The sequence below is a fragment of the Cebidichthys violaceus genome, unplaced genomic scaffold (assembly GCF_023349555.1).
Source record: "Cebidichthys violaceus isolate CVI_PGR_0920_01 unplaced genomic scaffold, fCebVio1.0.p SCAF_11, whole genome shotgun sequence".
Classification (NCBI taxonomy): Eukaryota; Metazoa; Chordata; class Actinopteri; order Perciformes; family Stichaeidae; genus Cebidichthys; species Cebidichthys violaceus.
Genome location: NW_027176274.1, coordinates 12,083,205 through 12,098,789, shown reverse-complemented (window position 1 = coordinate 12,098,789; position 15,585 = coordinate 12,083,205). Strand labels below are relative to the sequence as shown.

At 41.5% G+C, this 15,585-nt stretch overlaps 1 protein-coding gene across 2 annotated transcripts; it reads right to left on the bottom strand.

Annotated features, from left to right (window-relative positions):
- Window positions 1-862: 862 nt before the first annotated feature.
- Window positions 863-15,548, bottom strand: mospd2 (motile sperm domain containing 2). 2 transcript variants are annotated; one of them, XM_068704853.1, is made up of 16 exons: window positions 15,428-15,548; window positions 15,283-15,340; window positions 14,728-14,883; window positions 13,765-13,851; window positions 13,448-13,602; window positions 12,200-12,260; window positions 11,995-12,033; window positions 11,779-11,903; window positions 11,210-11,383; window positions 6,641-6,759; window positions 3,625-3,718; window positions 3,167-3,263; window positions 2,718-2,838; window positions 2,452-2,554; window positions 2,210-2,239; window positions 863-1,417 (listed from the first exon to the last, which is right to left on the bottom strand). In XM_068704853.1, the coding sequence occupies exons 1-16, from the start codon at window positions 15,458-15,460 to the stop codon at window positions 1,262-1,264; spliced, it is 1,608 nt and encodes a 535-aa protein (XP_068560954.1). In that variant the 5' UTR covers window positions 15,461-15,548; the 3' UTR covers window positions 863-1,261. The 2 variants fall into 2 exon arrangements, with proteins under 2 accessions (XP_068560954.1, XP_068560955.1); XM_068704854.1 differs by lacking the exon at window positions 2,210-2,239.
- Window positions 15,549-15,585: the final 37 nt, after the last annotated feature.

The window sequence follows — 15,585 nt, the reverse complement described above, 5'->3', positions numbered from 1 at the left end:
CTTTTACCTCTATTCTCTGGAGGCATACACGCCATTAACCCCAATGCTTTTTTTTTTTGGGAAGGGGGGGGGGGGGGTGTACCCAAATAGCGCAAAATGCATTTTCTTAGTGAGAGTTTTTAGTGAAACGCATAACACAAGTTTTACATCCAGCGCTCACACTCGCTTAAAACCAATCCCTTCTACAACACCACTATTAATAGAGTTTTGATAAGAAGAACTATGAAGAGTTGCCACTAAAACAGAATGAATTACATCGCTAGCGACGCAATCTTCAGGGAATAAACATATTGCGGCTTCAAAATCAGCCCAGTGTTTATAATCAACGTCGGATTAGTTTACCCGTTATTTCATGAGTCACCCTAATCAGCCCTCGCATGCGAGCAGCCACCACCTACTGCGAACAAGCTGCAAGTGTTGACGCCAGACAACCCTTATGCGCACACATCTAATAACCTAATTGTGATCATTCCTGGTGCGGCGGCTCAAGTCCTGATTGCTCGGAGCTGGATCTTGTTATAGATATCAGTGCTTCCCACTAAGCTACAAGTGGGTTGTGCCACGTCCTTGTACTCGCCAGTAATTGCTTTGGTATTTTTAGTTTGCCAGTGTCGGGGTAATTAAAACAAATAGAGGATATAGTGGAGACAGAGATCTCCAGTGGCTCCTTGGTCTGAGTGTGGAGAGGTTTAGCAAGGTCGTACACTGCAGTGTTTTCAATTAGACGCCTCTGTACTAATGAGGGTTTATTGGAGGGTGTGAATAAAACAGGACTACTGAGTGACCGAAAAAAGAACATCGACATTACATCCTGTAATGTCGATGTTCTTTTTACAAGGAGAAAAACATGTTCAACAAAAGATAAGTTGACAGAAAGTGTTTATTTTATATTCTGTAGATTCATATAATATAAAAATTTTTACATTATGATCACAAAAATAACTCCTTCCTACATATTGTGTCTATTGCAATAAATACACATACATGTTCCCATGGTTGGTCTTAGAAAACACATTAATGATTTGATGTCACATTGTTAAAAGGGTCTCTGTTGCATTAACTCTCAAGTGCCTGAAAAGAGAGGAGTACAATCTCTTCATATAGTGACTCCACAACTCGCATGTCCCTAAAGTCGGCCCTCCTCCCCTCCATGACAGCGGCCCGTGGGGAGAGGAGGGCTCAGGATGAGCGTCCATCAGGTAGGCAACGGTCTTGTGTGTCTGCGGTGCGACAGATACAGGCGGAGGCAGCTTGTGGCAGGTCAGGATGGCTGCTGCTGGGAAGCACTCAGCAGGTGGAGACACAGCAGGTTCAGCACCACGAGGACCAGCACCAACCCAATGAGAACCTTCTGCACCCACAGACACGTATTCAGCTTCTGCTCCATCCGTGCGCTGCAGGTCATCACTCGCATGAGCTGGAGAGATACAAAAACCCCCCCCAAAAAACTGGTTCACTGGCCTGGTTTATCAATCTAACTCCCTTGCAATGAAAGTCATAGAAACAAAATCAGGCTATAGGTAGAGTAAATTTAAAGAAGTGGAGTGAAATGCGTGTATTAGATGAGAAGGTTGATACCATTCTCATGTCTGTGTGATAAGTATGGAGCTGGAGCAGGGCGGCAGTACGCTTAGCTTAACTTGAAGACTGTGAGCAGGGGGGATTCAACTAGCCTGGCTTTCTACAAAAATACACGTACCAGCACCTCTAAAAAGTGTGTTAACATGTTGAATTTGGTCTGAATAATATAAATTTTCATTCTTTTTGTGCATGGTTTAAACACATGCGATGCACAGTGTTAATTAGCTGAAGGACGAGTTAATTTAGAGGGGCTGGAAAGCAAATGTTTTATCATTGGACAGAGCCAGGCTAACTGTTTCCCCCTATCTCCAGTCTTTATGCTAAGCTAGGCTAACTGCTACTCTGTTACAGCTCCAAAGTTAACACCCACCGACACCCACACCCACACCCACACCCACACCCACACGAGAGTGGCATCCATTTTGTCATTTAACTCACTGCAAGAAAGCATCCTGCAAAACGTTTTTGTCTTTGCAGAAGCAGGTTTGCATTATTTTTTAATGCATGCTGGAGATGCATATTTATTAAAATGTTGAACTTTACCTTTAAGAATGTAAACCAGGTAACTAGCATTTAACTAGACATATACATAGACAATCAAACTAATAAACCTACATGTTATACTTACTGATGTGAAATTTAACTTATCATCCAGTGCCTGGGTGTGGAAAGTTTTTGGAGTATGCAATACAAATAAAAAAAAAAAAAAAAGTTAATTACATCTACATGGAACCGTTTCAACTTTCAGAGTCCTTGACCTCTTAAGAGAGGAGACAGTGATGGTAGTGTACAGAATCTATAACGGTGGTGAAAAGGTATGCATCGCAACTTAAAAGATGAGGAAGAGAGGAACTCTTCACCAGAACTCACCGTGGTGTTAAACTCCTGCTGCCTGCTGGTCCCGGTCTCCGCGGGGCCGTCTCTGAGAGGATTAACTGACACTTTAACGCTCTCCAGAACATGACAGCGCAATCTGTGGGAAAGTCACAATCTAATGAGCGGACGCCGACGGGGTCACATGCAGCCGAGAAGTCCACTGTCACAACTGTATTGAGAGGACTGAGTGGAAACAGAGCAGTGTGCAAATTCGTTCACATATTTACCGACATGGCTGGATAAGGAGCACGGGTGCCTACCTGTGTTCCATGACTTTGGTTTTTGGTACTTCTTTCCAGAACTGCGCGAGTTCTTGTGATCCAGCGTTGTCCATCTCGGCAGCCATGACCAGAAATCGGTCCTGTGGAGAGGCTTGAGAACCTGCACAGAAACATTCAGAGCAACATTAAACCAGAATTCATGGCAATACAATTCAAAAAGGGTTTGATTTCTTCAGCAAATGTGGAAGAAATCAGGTTGCGTTGATTCTTCCAAGTTATTTGCAGCACGTCGTAACCGACAGCTGACATTACAGCGCTTAAAAGGCCATACAATGTTTGAACTCGCACAGCACCGTCAGTTGTCGGATGGTTTGTTTTGGAGAGATAATTATTTTAGCACGTTTGAAATATGTATGTCAGGGGAAGAAAAGTGGCAGCCAGCACTTTAGGAAGGTAAAAGACTGGAGTGCTGAGCTAAAGTGCCGTACCTCCATGTAAGGACACCACTATATCTACTGAAGCTCCAGGTTCACAGCAGCTGCTGCTGGGCTTCACTCTGTACTTCTCGGGTGCTGTGGTCCGTACCTGTGGAGAATAAATTACACTTATTCTTATTGTTGAATTAAAATGTTGGTATGGGGAAAATGCCCTTCACAATTTCCCAGTTCAATTTGACATCTTCAAAATGTTTATTTTGTCCAACACTTAAAATCATTTATGAAGCTGGAAAAAGGGGAATTGGCATTTTGCTTCACAAATGCCTTCAACTACTAATCACTTATCAAAAATGTACATTTTCTGTTGATCAACTAACAGATTTATCGATCTACATTAAATGATTGCTAAATCCTTATATCAGAAGTGTAAAAGCAGTTTTGTCAACTCATGTCGTCCTTAAGTTTAAACACACAAGTTCGTACACACTCATGCATGCGAGCACTCTCACCTTAAAGGCCACCTGATTGTTGGCTACATTGCTCAGGATAATGAGGCATTTCTTCTCCGTCTCTGCAGAACCAAAGCTGAGCTCCTCTGCGGGGCTGGAGGGAGAGTAAAAGAACATCGCGAGTCACATTATGGTGAAAAGCAGAGACTCTGGTCTTGAGAATACATTAACATTTTGAGCAATAAAGTGTGTATTTGTGCACTGAAGTGCACAAATACACACTTTATTGTGTATTTTTCCATGGGAAAAACTGAGTTGTGCTCATCCGTTTGTGGTACTTTTATTTTCCATTTCAAACAATGTTTTGATAAAAGACCCCTCTACAAGACAGGTAATAATGCAGGACCCTCCTTGCAAGCCTTATTTCAGATGACATGTGCTTTTGTGTTGCATATTCCCACAAATAGAATCATATCACAACAAACCGACTGACAGAGCAGTAGATCAACCTGTCTGCCTGGTTAATAATCCAGCCGTGGCCTCAGCAGAGATAACATGCAGTGGTTCTCAGATTTCAATATTCTGCCACAGCTTCTACATTTCTTTAAACCGTTCTCAAAGCCTCCGACATGCTGCTTATTCTTCACCCACATATACCTATGTTGAAAAGCCACATCTGGGTGCTCCGACAGGCACTAAGTAATTATTATCAGACATAAAGTCCAATAAAAATCACATGTAGTCACCCTTTTTGCAGTAAAAGAGAATGTGTCTTTAAGAAAAATATTAATAGTTATTACTGGATTAAAAAAAAAGAAGAAAACAGAGGTGTTTGGGGAAATATCAGAAATACTCCTTTTCTGTCTGAGTGACAGGAGGAGCGTGTTCCTGTCAGTGTTTGATTGACAGCAGCTGGCAGACAAAGACAAAGGAAACTAATTTGGTGTAGGCAGACACTCTGTTGTTAGAAGCAGCACTTAAGATGAAGGACCACACCGGCATCTATATATGAATCCAAGTGTGACGAGTCTGATATCAGACAAGCATCTATATGGACCAAAGTGCAACTCTACGCTAGCAGTGCTCTTTTACCAGGTGAAGGGTGGTTTGGTGGCTCATTCGACAAACTGTTTGGAAAGGAGAAGAAAAAACAATGGAGAAGCGTCACCATGTAACTATAAAATATAAAATGTCTCCCTTTTGGTTTTTCCATTGTGTGTCAAAAGCAGAACACAGGACATGTGATTTTCAAAGCAGATGGGTAAAACGTTGCAAAAACATGCAATTAAACTGAAGTTGGAAGTAAATGAAGTACTTGGACTAAGCAGGACAGAACTACGATGTAAAACGTATAGCCAAAGCTAATCTGGGGCCTAAAACCTGTGGATGAGGCCCTTTGTCTCGCTCTCTGACGCTCGTTATTGGCAAACTTCTCTAAGCTAAGTTTGCAACAGTCTAACTGGGCTATAAATAGTGTGAGATTTGCCAGCCTCAGTGAACACTTTCTGCATTGGGGACTTTAACTTTGCCAAGAAGAAACTAGCAAATGGATTATCGTATCTGCCTCATATGTATAAAGTTTCTCATTGATGCAGCCTGGCTACGTTTCATGGACTCAAACTGCTAAGAACAAAGGTATATTTTTCCTTTTTCAAGTATTCCTGGGTTCTTTTCCTCAGTAAAACAGAGTCTGACGCTTACTTGCGGTCAGAGTGAGTCTTCGGGCTCTGGGAAACCTTTGGCAAACACAAGATCAAAGCCCCCCCCAACTCCTCTAAAGCCCCCAGCCTCGAATTAAAGCTAGCACAGCTCAGAAACATAATTGCATTTAAGGCTCATTTAAAATCTGTTTATCACTATAATTCACAGCCCAGAGCTGTCAGAATTCTCACATCAAAGCCATTACTCTAAAAACAGAGCTCAACGGATTTTATTCATGAAAATGGGGAGTAATATCACACAGTGTGTGAACGCACCGCTAAGTATTTACCCACGAACCAACCGCATCATTGAGTTGCTTTACTCCTTTGCAACATACGCTCTTGAAGTCGACACCCACTTTGCAATTCAACGAATGCTCAATTAAAAGGTATGATGTGTTAGACGACGTGTGCAAGAGGTTCACTGATTATTGGCCGCTGTCTCTCACTGAACTATTGGTTGGTAGCTTCCTTAATCCCGGCCCACATGCGACCAGATCAATTGGGCTATAAAAAAAAAAAAAAGGTACAAAAACATCAATAAGGACTTTACAATTTGAGCCAATATGTGAAAACAACATTATTGTCAATTTGTACAAAGCAATACAAAATTGTCTTTTTGCATACGGATCCTAAATACACATATGGTCAGTTTATTAGGTGTGCTTTGCTAAAACGAACGCAGTATAATACAACAGTTTTGCCACAAAGCTTACCTTCACAAAGTTAGAATGTTGAGGTTTTGTTGTTTTAGCTACTGTAGGTGTACAGAGTGTGCAGTCAGCCACAGCGCGACACCTGAACAAGCTTTGTGCTGGAGAATGTGGGGAACAGGTGTGTTGTACGATGTTATTTTTGTACCTTATCTTAACATAAGACGGTCTCTAGTAGATTAATCTACCATCAGTTCTGGCGATCAAACCAACAATGACGGATCAACCTCTTCGGCATCCATTCCCTCATGTCTCCTCTCTACTTGCAATGCAGAGAAACCGGATTGAAGCATTCACTCATAATCTCTTTGTTTTGGTTCAAACTAAGTCTCTTGCATTTGCCCGGTTTATTTAGGCCTCTGTGAAAGCCGACGATGCTTGAAAAAGGAGAGTTCCCAGTCAACTCCCAAGTGATAGTAGATATGAGATTTTAGCATGGTTTCCAAAGCTGAACCACTATGAAATCCATCTGCTTTTTTTGCATCACTACAGTTTTTGAGAGCTTGTTAATTTAAGTGTGTACACAACCTCTTCTTTCCCTTTCTAACTGCAGAGTTGCGGCCTGTGGTGAACCCAACGTCATGAACTGTTCAACTTGTCATGAGGAAGTATAAAGAGCGTAACAGTCGTGCAGTCGCTTGGCATTAAAAGGGGAAGGCCTACCTAACATCTAGCAGAGGGCCTTTGAAGGTGGTAAGTGGCTTCCTAGCCCCTTTGGTCCGGGCACTTGTGTCTCCTTTATCATTGTCCTCTGACCTCATGCTGTCCTCCAGGAAATTCACCTGAAACAACAAAGAGCACTTAATTAGAAAAGAGACTCAGAACACCGATAATGTTATCGTGCGACCCTTATCTGGATCCTTCCCTGAAAATGAAATGTTTGACCCTTGCCCCGCATGCGGAGAAAGCTATCAGTTAATGAAGCGCTCGACGGTCATCTGTAAAGATTGATAAATGGTTCTTGTGACATAAAGGTGAAGTGTTACGTTGTCAAAATACATTTTCTTTTACGGAGAAAACCCCGTGATGACTCCTGACCTCTGATCCTGTTATGCTCTCAAACTCGTGACTTTCGACAAAACAAATAACCGGGACAAAAATAGTTCAATCAGAGCAAAATGTCCTCATGTCCCTCAGACACAAGATACTTTCACTTCAGCAAAAACATCCATACACTTTGATCCAAATCATCCAGAGACAGATCACAAGATCATAAAACAGCTGACGGGAGAGGAATTGTGAAATGTTTGCAAAAGCGTTAGTAAGTTGGGGGAAATGGTTGCTTTCAGCGTTGCTCGCACAACTTATTGTGTAAAACAGATGGTGGAGAGAGTGCATCGTAGAAGGAAGGGAAGGGAAGGGGCAAAGGTGAACGGACTCTGAATGTGATGTGAACATTTGTGACTCAGAGGGGAAGTGTGTAATTCGCTGTGATAAGCAACGCAACATGTCATCTTAGTTTAATGGCCGACTGTCATGCAACTGCCACAATGAAGACATCAAGAGACAATCAGCTGCTGATGAAATGTCTCTATTTATTCGTCAATTTAAAAGATCAACTTTAACACAATTGGGTAATAATGTAAGTAGAAACAAAGTAAAGCATGCTCCAATTCTTAATTAAAAACAAAACATTGAAAGAGTAAGCTGTGACATACAGGTTTTTATAATTAAAATTGTTTTCGCACAGCTTTGACAATATTAGTAAGGCCCATGGAAACATAGCTCCATTATGGATTAACAAAGAACAAAATAAATGTCAAGTTATTTTGAGAAAAGCAATTACCAACACACTATATTAATCACGTACAAATACATAAAATTGAACTTGAAATTTGAGAAAGTCAGGATTTCTATACATAGTATGTAAGATACGCAATGCAAAGACAAATAAAAACCATTGACGGTTATACATTATCATGAATATTAGTGAAATGCTCATAATGAGGAGTGTCTGTTGGTTATACAGTACATATCAAAAACACAATTACAGAACAAGGCACACACGGCCTTTGTTAAAAACAACGCCTCAAAGGCAAGCATGGTTAAATATTAAGAGCTGAGTGTTAATAACTTGGTCTACTGTAGTACAGCAATAACTATCCTAGTAGTTTTTAATCTGAGGTTAGGATACAGATGACGTCATATTTAATGGGGAACAGTGCCTGTGCTAATCCTTCTCTAGGAGCGCATTTCACAGTGAAATATGACCGCATCTTGCTTGGTCGAGTGTTATAGTGCAAAAAAGTAGGCTACCCTTCATTTAGCCTACAGTCCTTCATAACAAAGTCAGAAATGTTGTGGTATTTCAGCAGTGCAATACTATTTAGGGGGGCCAAATTGAAATTTTGAGGTCCAGGACAGGTCAAGGGACGCACGGGTGCAGGGGTTGAGATGACATCAGTCGACTGTGAAGGAGGTGCACTCACAATAATTCAGTCACGTGAGCGCACCTGCCTTTTCCAGACAGTAGAAATCTTCGGGACTCTGAACTTCTTGTGTGGGTGTGATCCTACACTGCCTTACCACCTCCAGCCCTTGTTTGAAAACAGAGAGAAAGGCAATTAGCTTCCTGAAGCCATCGCGTTACCGGCACAGTGCTGCCTCGGGTCGGGATGGGCGCCGGTGGGGTGGGGTGGTTTTGAAGCAGGAGTGCGGAATGCGTTCAGACGGGCTTGAAGAGCAAAGAGCAGGCAGGCTGGTATATCAACCCACTGCGGGTTTAGTCACAGCACACGCCACCAGAAAAGTGCAGGAGATTTGAAAAGATAGTAGTCCCTGATAATTAACCTTATTTAATTCATATTAACCTAACCTTATAACAACTACAAATGTCTCTTAAGCTCTCATTAACGTCTCCACTCTCTTGTATCAACTCTTCACCTGCCTTTGTCTTCGTATTGCGTTTGTTTGAGATGCCCTGGGTTTATTTTTGGTAAACATCAAACAGTATAATGATTTCCATACAGAACTATGGTTCCGTAAGGAATGAATGAGCTTCTGGCCCAAGGGTGGGAATTAAAACGGTTTTCATACATACTACCCTACGGTAAGTGGCAGTATTAGAAGTCACATGAATAACCGTTAACATCAATTTTCATCGCTATACAATTCAGCTCACGAAGAAGAAACAGTTGACCTACTATTCTCTCACCCTGAATATTCACCGTCACGCTAATTTGATCTCCTCAAGACTGGACTACTGTAACTCACTCTTCACTGGGATCACTGGCAAGAACATCCAGAAGCTGCAATACATCCAAAACAGCGCTGCCAGGATCCCGATGAGAGTCCGGAAATATGAGCACATAACACCCATTCTACACTCACTACACTGGCTCCCTGTCTCATTCCAGATTGACTACAAAGTCCTACTGCTCACACATAAATGCATAAATGGACATGCACCCCCCCTACCTACAAGAACTTATTACTCCCCAAACCTCCACCTTTTCAGATCTTTAAACAGCTCGCGCCTCCGGGGCCCCAACACCAGGCTCCACACCATGGGCGACCGGAGACCATCTTACTGCAGTCAGCCATATACAAACACTTACTTATACTATAATGCAGTCACACACCTCAGACTATAGACTGCAGTGCTTGTAGAAGATACAGTTGTTGGGATTAGCATCTGGAAATTAAATTACGTCAATAATGCTTTAATAGGGAGTTATGAACCTTTTCTATAGGGTTATGTGGGGCATGTTTGCACCGACGACATGCCAGAGTGTAAGGTGATTCCATGTGTTTATTGACAAACTTCAAACTTGTGCATGTAGATTCTTTTTGAGGCTAACACTTGACTGATTTGCATATCTCTTTTCTGTAAATCTAAATCTGCCGTGCATGACCAATGTGGTGATTTATTAACAATGGGAGCACTGTTTGTTTGTTGGGGATTAGGAGGCTCATGGGAGTAGCTTTGGGTGACGCAGCACGTCTCCAACAGATACACTTTGTGTCCTATAGGCAGATCAGCAGGCTACCAAAAAACTCCCCTCAACAACTGCAATGAGTTACAGCTCGGTCATGTCCTAAAAATGTAGGTTAACTCCAAATCTGCCCGCCCGCCCTGACCGTGACAGCAAAACAGCAAACTAACAGCTGCAACACAAAAACAATATCTAACAAGCACTAATATAATGTAAATGCAAAACAAAGCTAAATAGATTATAAAGCGAGGGACGGATTGTACAGCAGGGAGTGTAAAATATGAGTCGTACACTGCAGTCTTGACTGAAAGCGGGTGAGGTTTGGTGAGGTTGACAGTGGCTGCACTGATATTTTAAGATAAAGCCTGTGGGACCTCTCTGTGAATGTGCTACACCGAGGCTGCTGTTTGGTGACAGTATGAATCTAGCTACGGCAGCAAAGAGCTTAGGCTGAGTGTCCACAAAGCGGGTTTTTTTCCTGAGTGGCAGCGTCTTTTTTTTTTCTTTTCCAATTGTTCCCAATGAGGAGAGAGCGCGTGCTGCCGCCTACAGAAAAAGCGCTGCACCCAGCTTCTTTTTTTCAGACTTTTTTGTGCAGCCACTCCGAGCGCTTTTCTAGGTAAAAATCTCTCAACTTGTCAGAAAAGGCGTTGGTGACGTCACTGTGGATGAAGCGCTCTCAAAAAAAACCCACTACATGGACACACAGCATTAAGTAGCTGACTTGACATACGAGCATATGAGGAGCAGAGTGCTGGCTGGGATGCATGGGCTTTTTTTGGCAGGATTTAATTGCAGCCAGAGACATTTAGAGTCACCTTCAGAGACAATGAGCAAGAGCTTAACGTCTTCCAAATCAGGGCATTACTCGCCACTTAATTCACACTTGTCTCCACGGAGCAGTCTGATTACATGCTGTAATATCACGCTCAACTTATAGAAAGTGAGTGAAAGAAGAAACGGAAGGAATCTCTGACCATAAGAGAATCTAACTAGCAGCAGAACCCAAATCTATAAGAGCGCCGCTGCCTGCAAATGTCAGAATCGTAATTAATAGTGGCTCCATCAAACGTGAGAGCGGCTTCTCACAGCAACACTGGCCCTCTTAACACACACACACACACACACACACACACACACACACACACACACACACACACACACACACACACACACACACACACACACACACACACACACCAAGGGTGACAATGTTTTATTCGATTTCTTTTATGCACTTCTAAATTCTACTTTCCACATTCTATTAAACTGGATATAAACTTGAAAGAAAATGTACCTTTTTGGGCTTAACCGCAATCTCAGAGCTGAAGCTGGACTCAAGGGCATCCTTGCCCTCCATTTCCCCGTCTTTGCTCTCCATCTCGTCCTCACTGAGAATTGGTCCGTTTTCACAGATGGGCGTTTGGAAGTCGTCGTCGGGAAGAGGTGGGTAGCTGTACTTGAAAGGGTCCTGGAATGTAGCCGGATAAATTATATGATTACACGCATATAGTTTTTTAAAAGCGTGTCCATTGTCAATTTCAGTATAGGTAGTCATACAGAAAGTGCCATGACTTCAATATTAATGAATATAAAATGTGGCTTATAGGCAAGAGAGATTCTGTTTAACAGTTCCAGTATGGAGAGCATCTACGAACATAAAAATGCACTTTATTGATAAAACAACATGACAGATTTCAGTGTGGCACAAACACTACTCAAGAAAGAGATTTCTTAAAGTGGTTTGTATTCAGAATTTGATAAAAGCATTTGTGAATCGCACCATTATTACAACATGATTCTACTGAAAGTTAATAAATACTTCAGACCATTCTGGTAACGACTGCATATAGACACAATACATACCGTTCCACCCATGTGAGCTGGTAGGTACTCGAGGCCTATGAATCCCTGGATCTCAGATCTGGATGCAAACTTGAGTTTGCTGATGGCCTCGGGACCCAACCACGACTTCACGATCTTCCACGCAGCTGAAACAGAAAACATTAAGCTCAAGATGTCAGAATCTGATTACAATTATTCATACAAATTGTGATGGAGAGAAGGTTGTCTCATTCTCACCATTCATGATCCAAGGCATATCCACGATGATCATTTTGGCTGAAATGATAGAAAAGGTCAAAGCTTTAGAATTTAGCTTTTCATTAGAATTATGCTTAAAGACTTGAGACTTGAGAGTAGCTGTAAATGGCTATTAATGGACAAATGTAACATATGTGAGTATTGAAATATATTTGTTGTGCTTTTATAAGTAATATTTACTCACATAAAAACTTTGGATAATATATTTTGAAGCAATTAATGATGTACTTCACAAACTCCATGTCCTGAAACACAAAGTGGAAAATAACAAGGGTTTAAAAAGCGAAAGCACATACAAGTCTTCAACTATGAAAAAATACACTTTAGGTTTTCAATATGTTTGTTCATTCTTAAACCGCCTCTAGATATGAAGTGACTACATTAAACCGAAAATGAAAGTTAGTCTCAAACTTCTCTGATGACCCGCTAACTTCCCCTCAAATACTGTCTGAGAAAGACTTCCGGTACACGTATATTTAGATATGAACCATTTTGTAAAATAGACAATTAAATAAGTTGCTGTTATATGCTGTTTTGTCACCATTTGATTGCATCACCTAGATCTAACAACCATTATCATTTCAAGGAGACAGCCTTCCTAAAAACAAGTAGAAAAAAAGAGAAACGGTTTGGACTAAAATGTATCGTCTCCATTTAAAAAATAAAGGGCTTCTGATCCAAACCAATAATCCTCTCTACACCTCAGATAGCAATGATGAGATATTCTCGCACTAACTAAACGCATATCCAGGTGACACTTTGAATCGGTTTCTCTGTGAATATGATGAATGTTCATCTTACTATTTTATGTAAATCATCAGCAGAACAGCCGATATGTCAATAGATACAGCCTCTATGTTCTAGTTGAGCTCAATAATTGGCTAGAAGCCTCATTGCTATGCAGGAGACTCTCCTCCGAGCCTTAATGAGATCATACCGGCTACGCTCGCTCCAGCTCAACAAGTTTGCTTTCCAAACTGATCTTCTGATCTACTCATTTCATATTTGGGTTGCATAGCCATTCATCCTTTTTCTGCCGTGCTTGTGCAGGTTTATTCGTACTTAATTGAGACATTTCTCCAGGAGAGAGCCGAGCCAATGAAACACACACACACACACACACACACTCGCTGACAAGAGAGAGCTCTCGTCAAGGAGCTAACGCCTGCGACACAGCGAGTCTACAGATTAGACGGCCCACTCGAATTGACCAACGGGGATTTAAAGGTTACTTTAATCTCAGAAGTGTAAAACCATTAAAGAGCATCAGTCCCTGCAAGAAGCACAGCTCAAAACGAGGATGCTCAACCGCATTTCAATGACAGTCACAAGAAAGAAAACTAACACAAGAGTAAAGCGTATCTAATAAAGAGGGAATGAAGATGCTACTGGCATAGTTACTGACAAATTAAAAACATCTTGATGGACTTACTATGTTACCGAGGCCGGACTCTGCCATGTCAAACACAACAGTGAGCGGCATCCCAGGTTCTTTCTTGGCATACCGCTCCAGCCAGAAGGCAACGTACTTCTTCTTGTCCACGATCGTTTTTGCATCCTTGACGTGTAGCTTCACTTTGAACCAGACTAAAACAAAGTAAACCAAAACAAATATATATTAATTGTAGTTTTGTATTTGTGTAGAAAATGTAGTGACGGGTACACAGTTTTAAATGGAACAGACATCTTGTCTAACAATTGAAGAAAGGTTGTAAGTGTGTAACTGTCTGTATTAGGGCATGTGCGTACAGAGCTTGTTGCCCTCTTTGTCGTAGCCATGGAGGTAGACAGCACCGGTTTCAAACATCCATTTGGGAATGGTGCTCTCAGTGAGATCTGAAACACAGGCAGACACACGTTACACTGCTGTTTGTTATGGTAGAAATACTATAGAGAACAAGGCATCGTAAGCAAAGGGCGATGGTTGTTTGTAAGATTCCTACAGATTTTTCCAGACGATTTGAATACTTAATTTAACTACTTAAAGGTGCAACATGTTTCAATTAGACATATTTTCATAGTTTTCATGATGTCCAGGAAATATTGAGCAAAGCCATTCCCAAAGATTAGTCATCACGAGCACAAAACACAACTAAAATTGGTTTGCAGCCACTATATATTAAACTTTCATGTAGGAGAAACTGGACTGAACAGATGTAGAGGCTATTTTAGAGGCCATAATTTAATAGTTTTATCAAACCCGTCTGTTGAGCCTTCCTATAATCTGACACTGCTCGAGCTGACAGAAAATACTGTAACACACTCATCATCATCCCTCATCAATAAATTGATAAAACAAACTAACAACACTTGGCCTTGTTGATACGGCCTCTGATGCCCCTGGATAGTAATGCCTTGAATAAATCAAATTTACAAAAAACAACTGCTTGACAAATTGAATTTGCTGGATTAAAAGACGAGTAAACAAGAATTCCTCAGAAAGCAGAATGAGTGGGGATTGTTCTCCATGCATGGTGACCTGTGTGTTTACCACACAATGACAGTCTGTCTGGATTCATCCCAGAGCAGCGAACACACGACCACCGATCTGTGTCACAAGCTTGTAAATGTCTAAATACGGAAATGTTAACATTTGACATTTTTGACAGGACTGGATATTGAACTTCAAAACATTTTTGGTACTGACCACTTTGCCTGTAGCAACAGCTATAAAAAACAAACAAAAAACTGGTCAGATTGGACACTTCGTACCATTCACACCATACTCTTTTCTCCACTGAAGACTTTCATCGATCATTTTCAAGGCGTCGTCCACGACATACATTCTCCATTGCAGGTAGCCCTCCACCAGAGCGTCCTCTGTTTGAAGCCTCTCCACATCTTTGGAGTCATATTTATCTGTTGAATCTGTAAACATAACGAAAGACTTGAACCGCATGACGTTCCGAATACAAAAAGGAGGTCCAAGTACAAGGTTTCAATTCCAACCACAACGACCACATTGTGCTGTAAACTCAGTTAAAGTTCACCTGGAGAGCATCATGTTACACCCATGTGCTGTCTCAGTCAAAACTACTAACAGAGCTAATGTTAGCCAGGTCAGTTAACGTTATCTGCTGGAGCTTATCGGCTCTGAGCATTTAGGTCATGAAGTTATTAACATGACACTATAATTACAGCTAACTTGTGGACAGTTCAATAATATATTTGAGTTAAGAAGCTGACCATAACCCCAAATTCATTCAAAAGCAAGTAAGTGGTCAAACAGAAAAGTTCATGCCAGCTTCTTCATAATGTCTGTATTACCTTGGAGGAACTCATTCTTGAATCTCTGTCTCGTCTCCTCAATTTTCTTCTCAATGTCCTGTCAAAACAGAGTGAGTTAAGGTTAAGACACGTCTTTCGGTTTCAACAGATTACTCACTAATTACTAACGGTAGTTAGTCGATACCTGCTCTCCTTCGTGTTGCTCAAGTTCGGCCATATTCAGCTATCATCAGGTTTCCGTCTCTGTGGTAGTTCCCTGTTGAGCTAGCTAGTCAGCTAGCGTCTAACTGAGTTGGGAATCAGTGCGGAGAGTGTCACTGACGTCCAGTCGTAGCCATTTTG

Bases quoted from the DNA above. Each gene is read 5' to 3' on its own strand.
- mospd2 (XM_068704853.1), bottom strand. From the start codon at position 15,460: ATGGCCGAACTTGAGCAACACGAAGGAGAGCAG. The intron at 3,719-6,640 runs GTAGGCCTTCCC...CTCTCCCTCCAG, and splicing joins GGCCCTCTGCTAGATGTTAG to CCCCGCAGAGGAGCTCAGCT. The intron at 2,839-3,166 runs GTACGGCACTTT...GTTTCTGTGCAG, and splicing joins AGTGGTGTCCTTACATGGAG to GTTCTCAAGCCTCTCCACAG.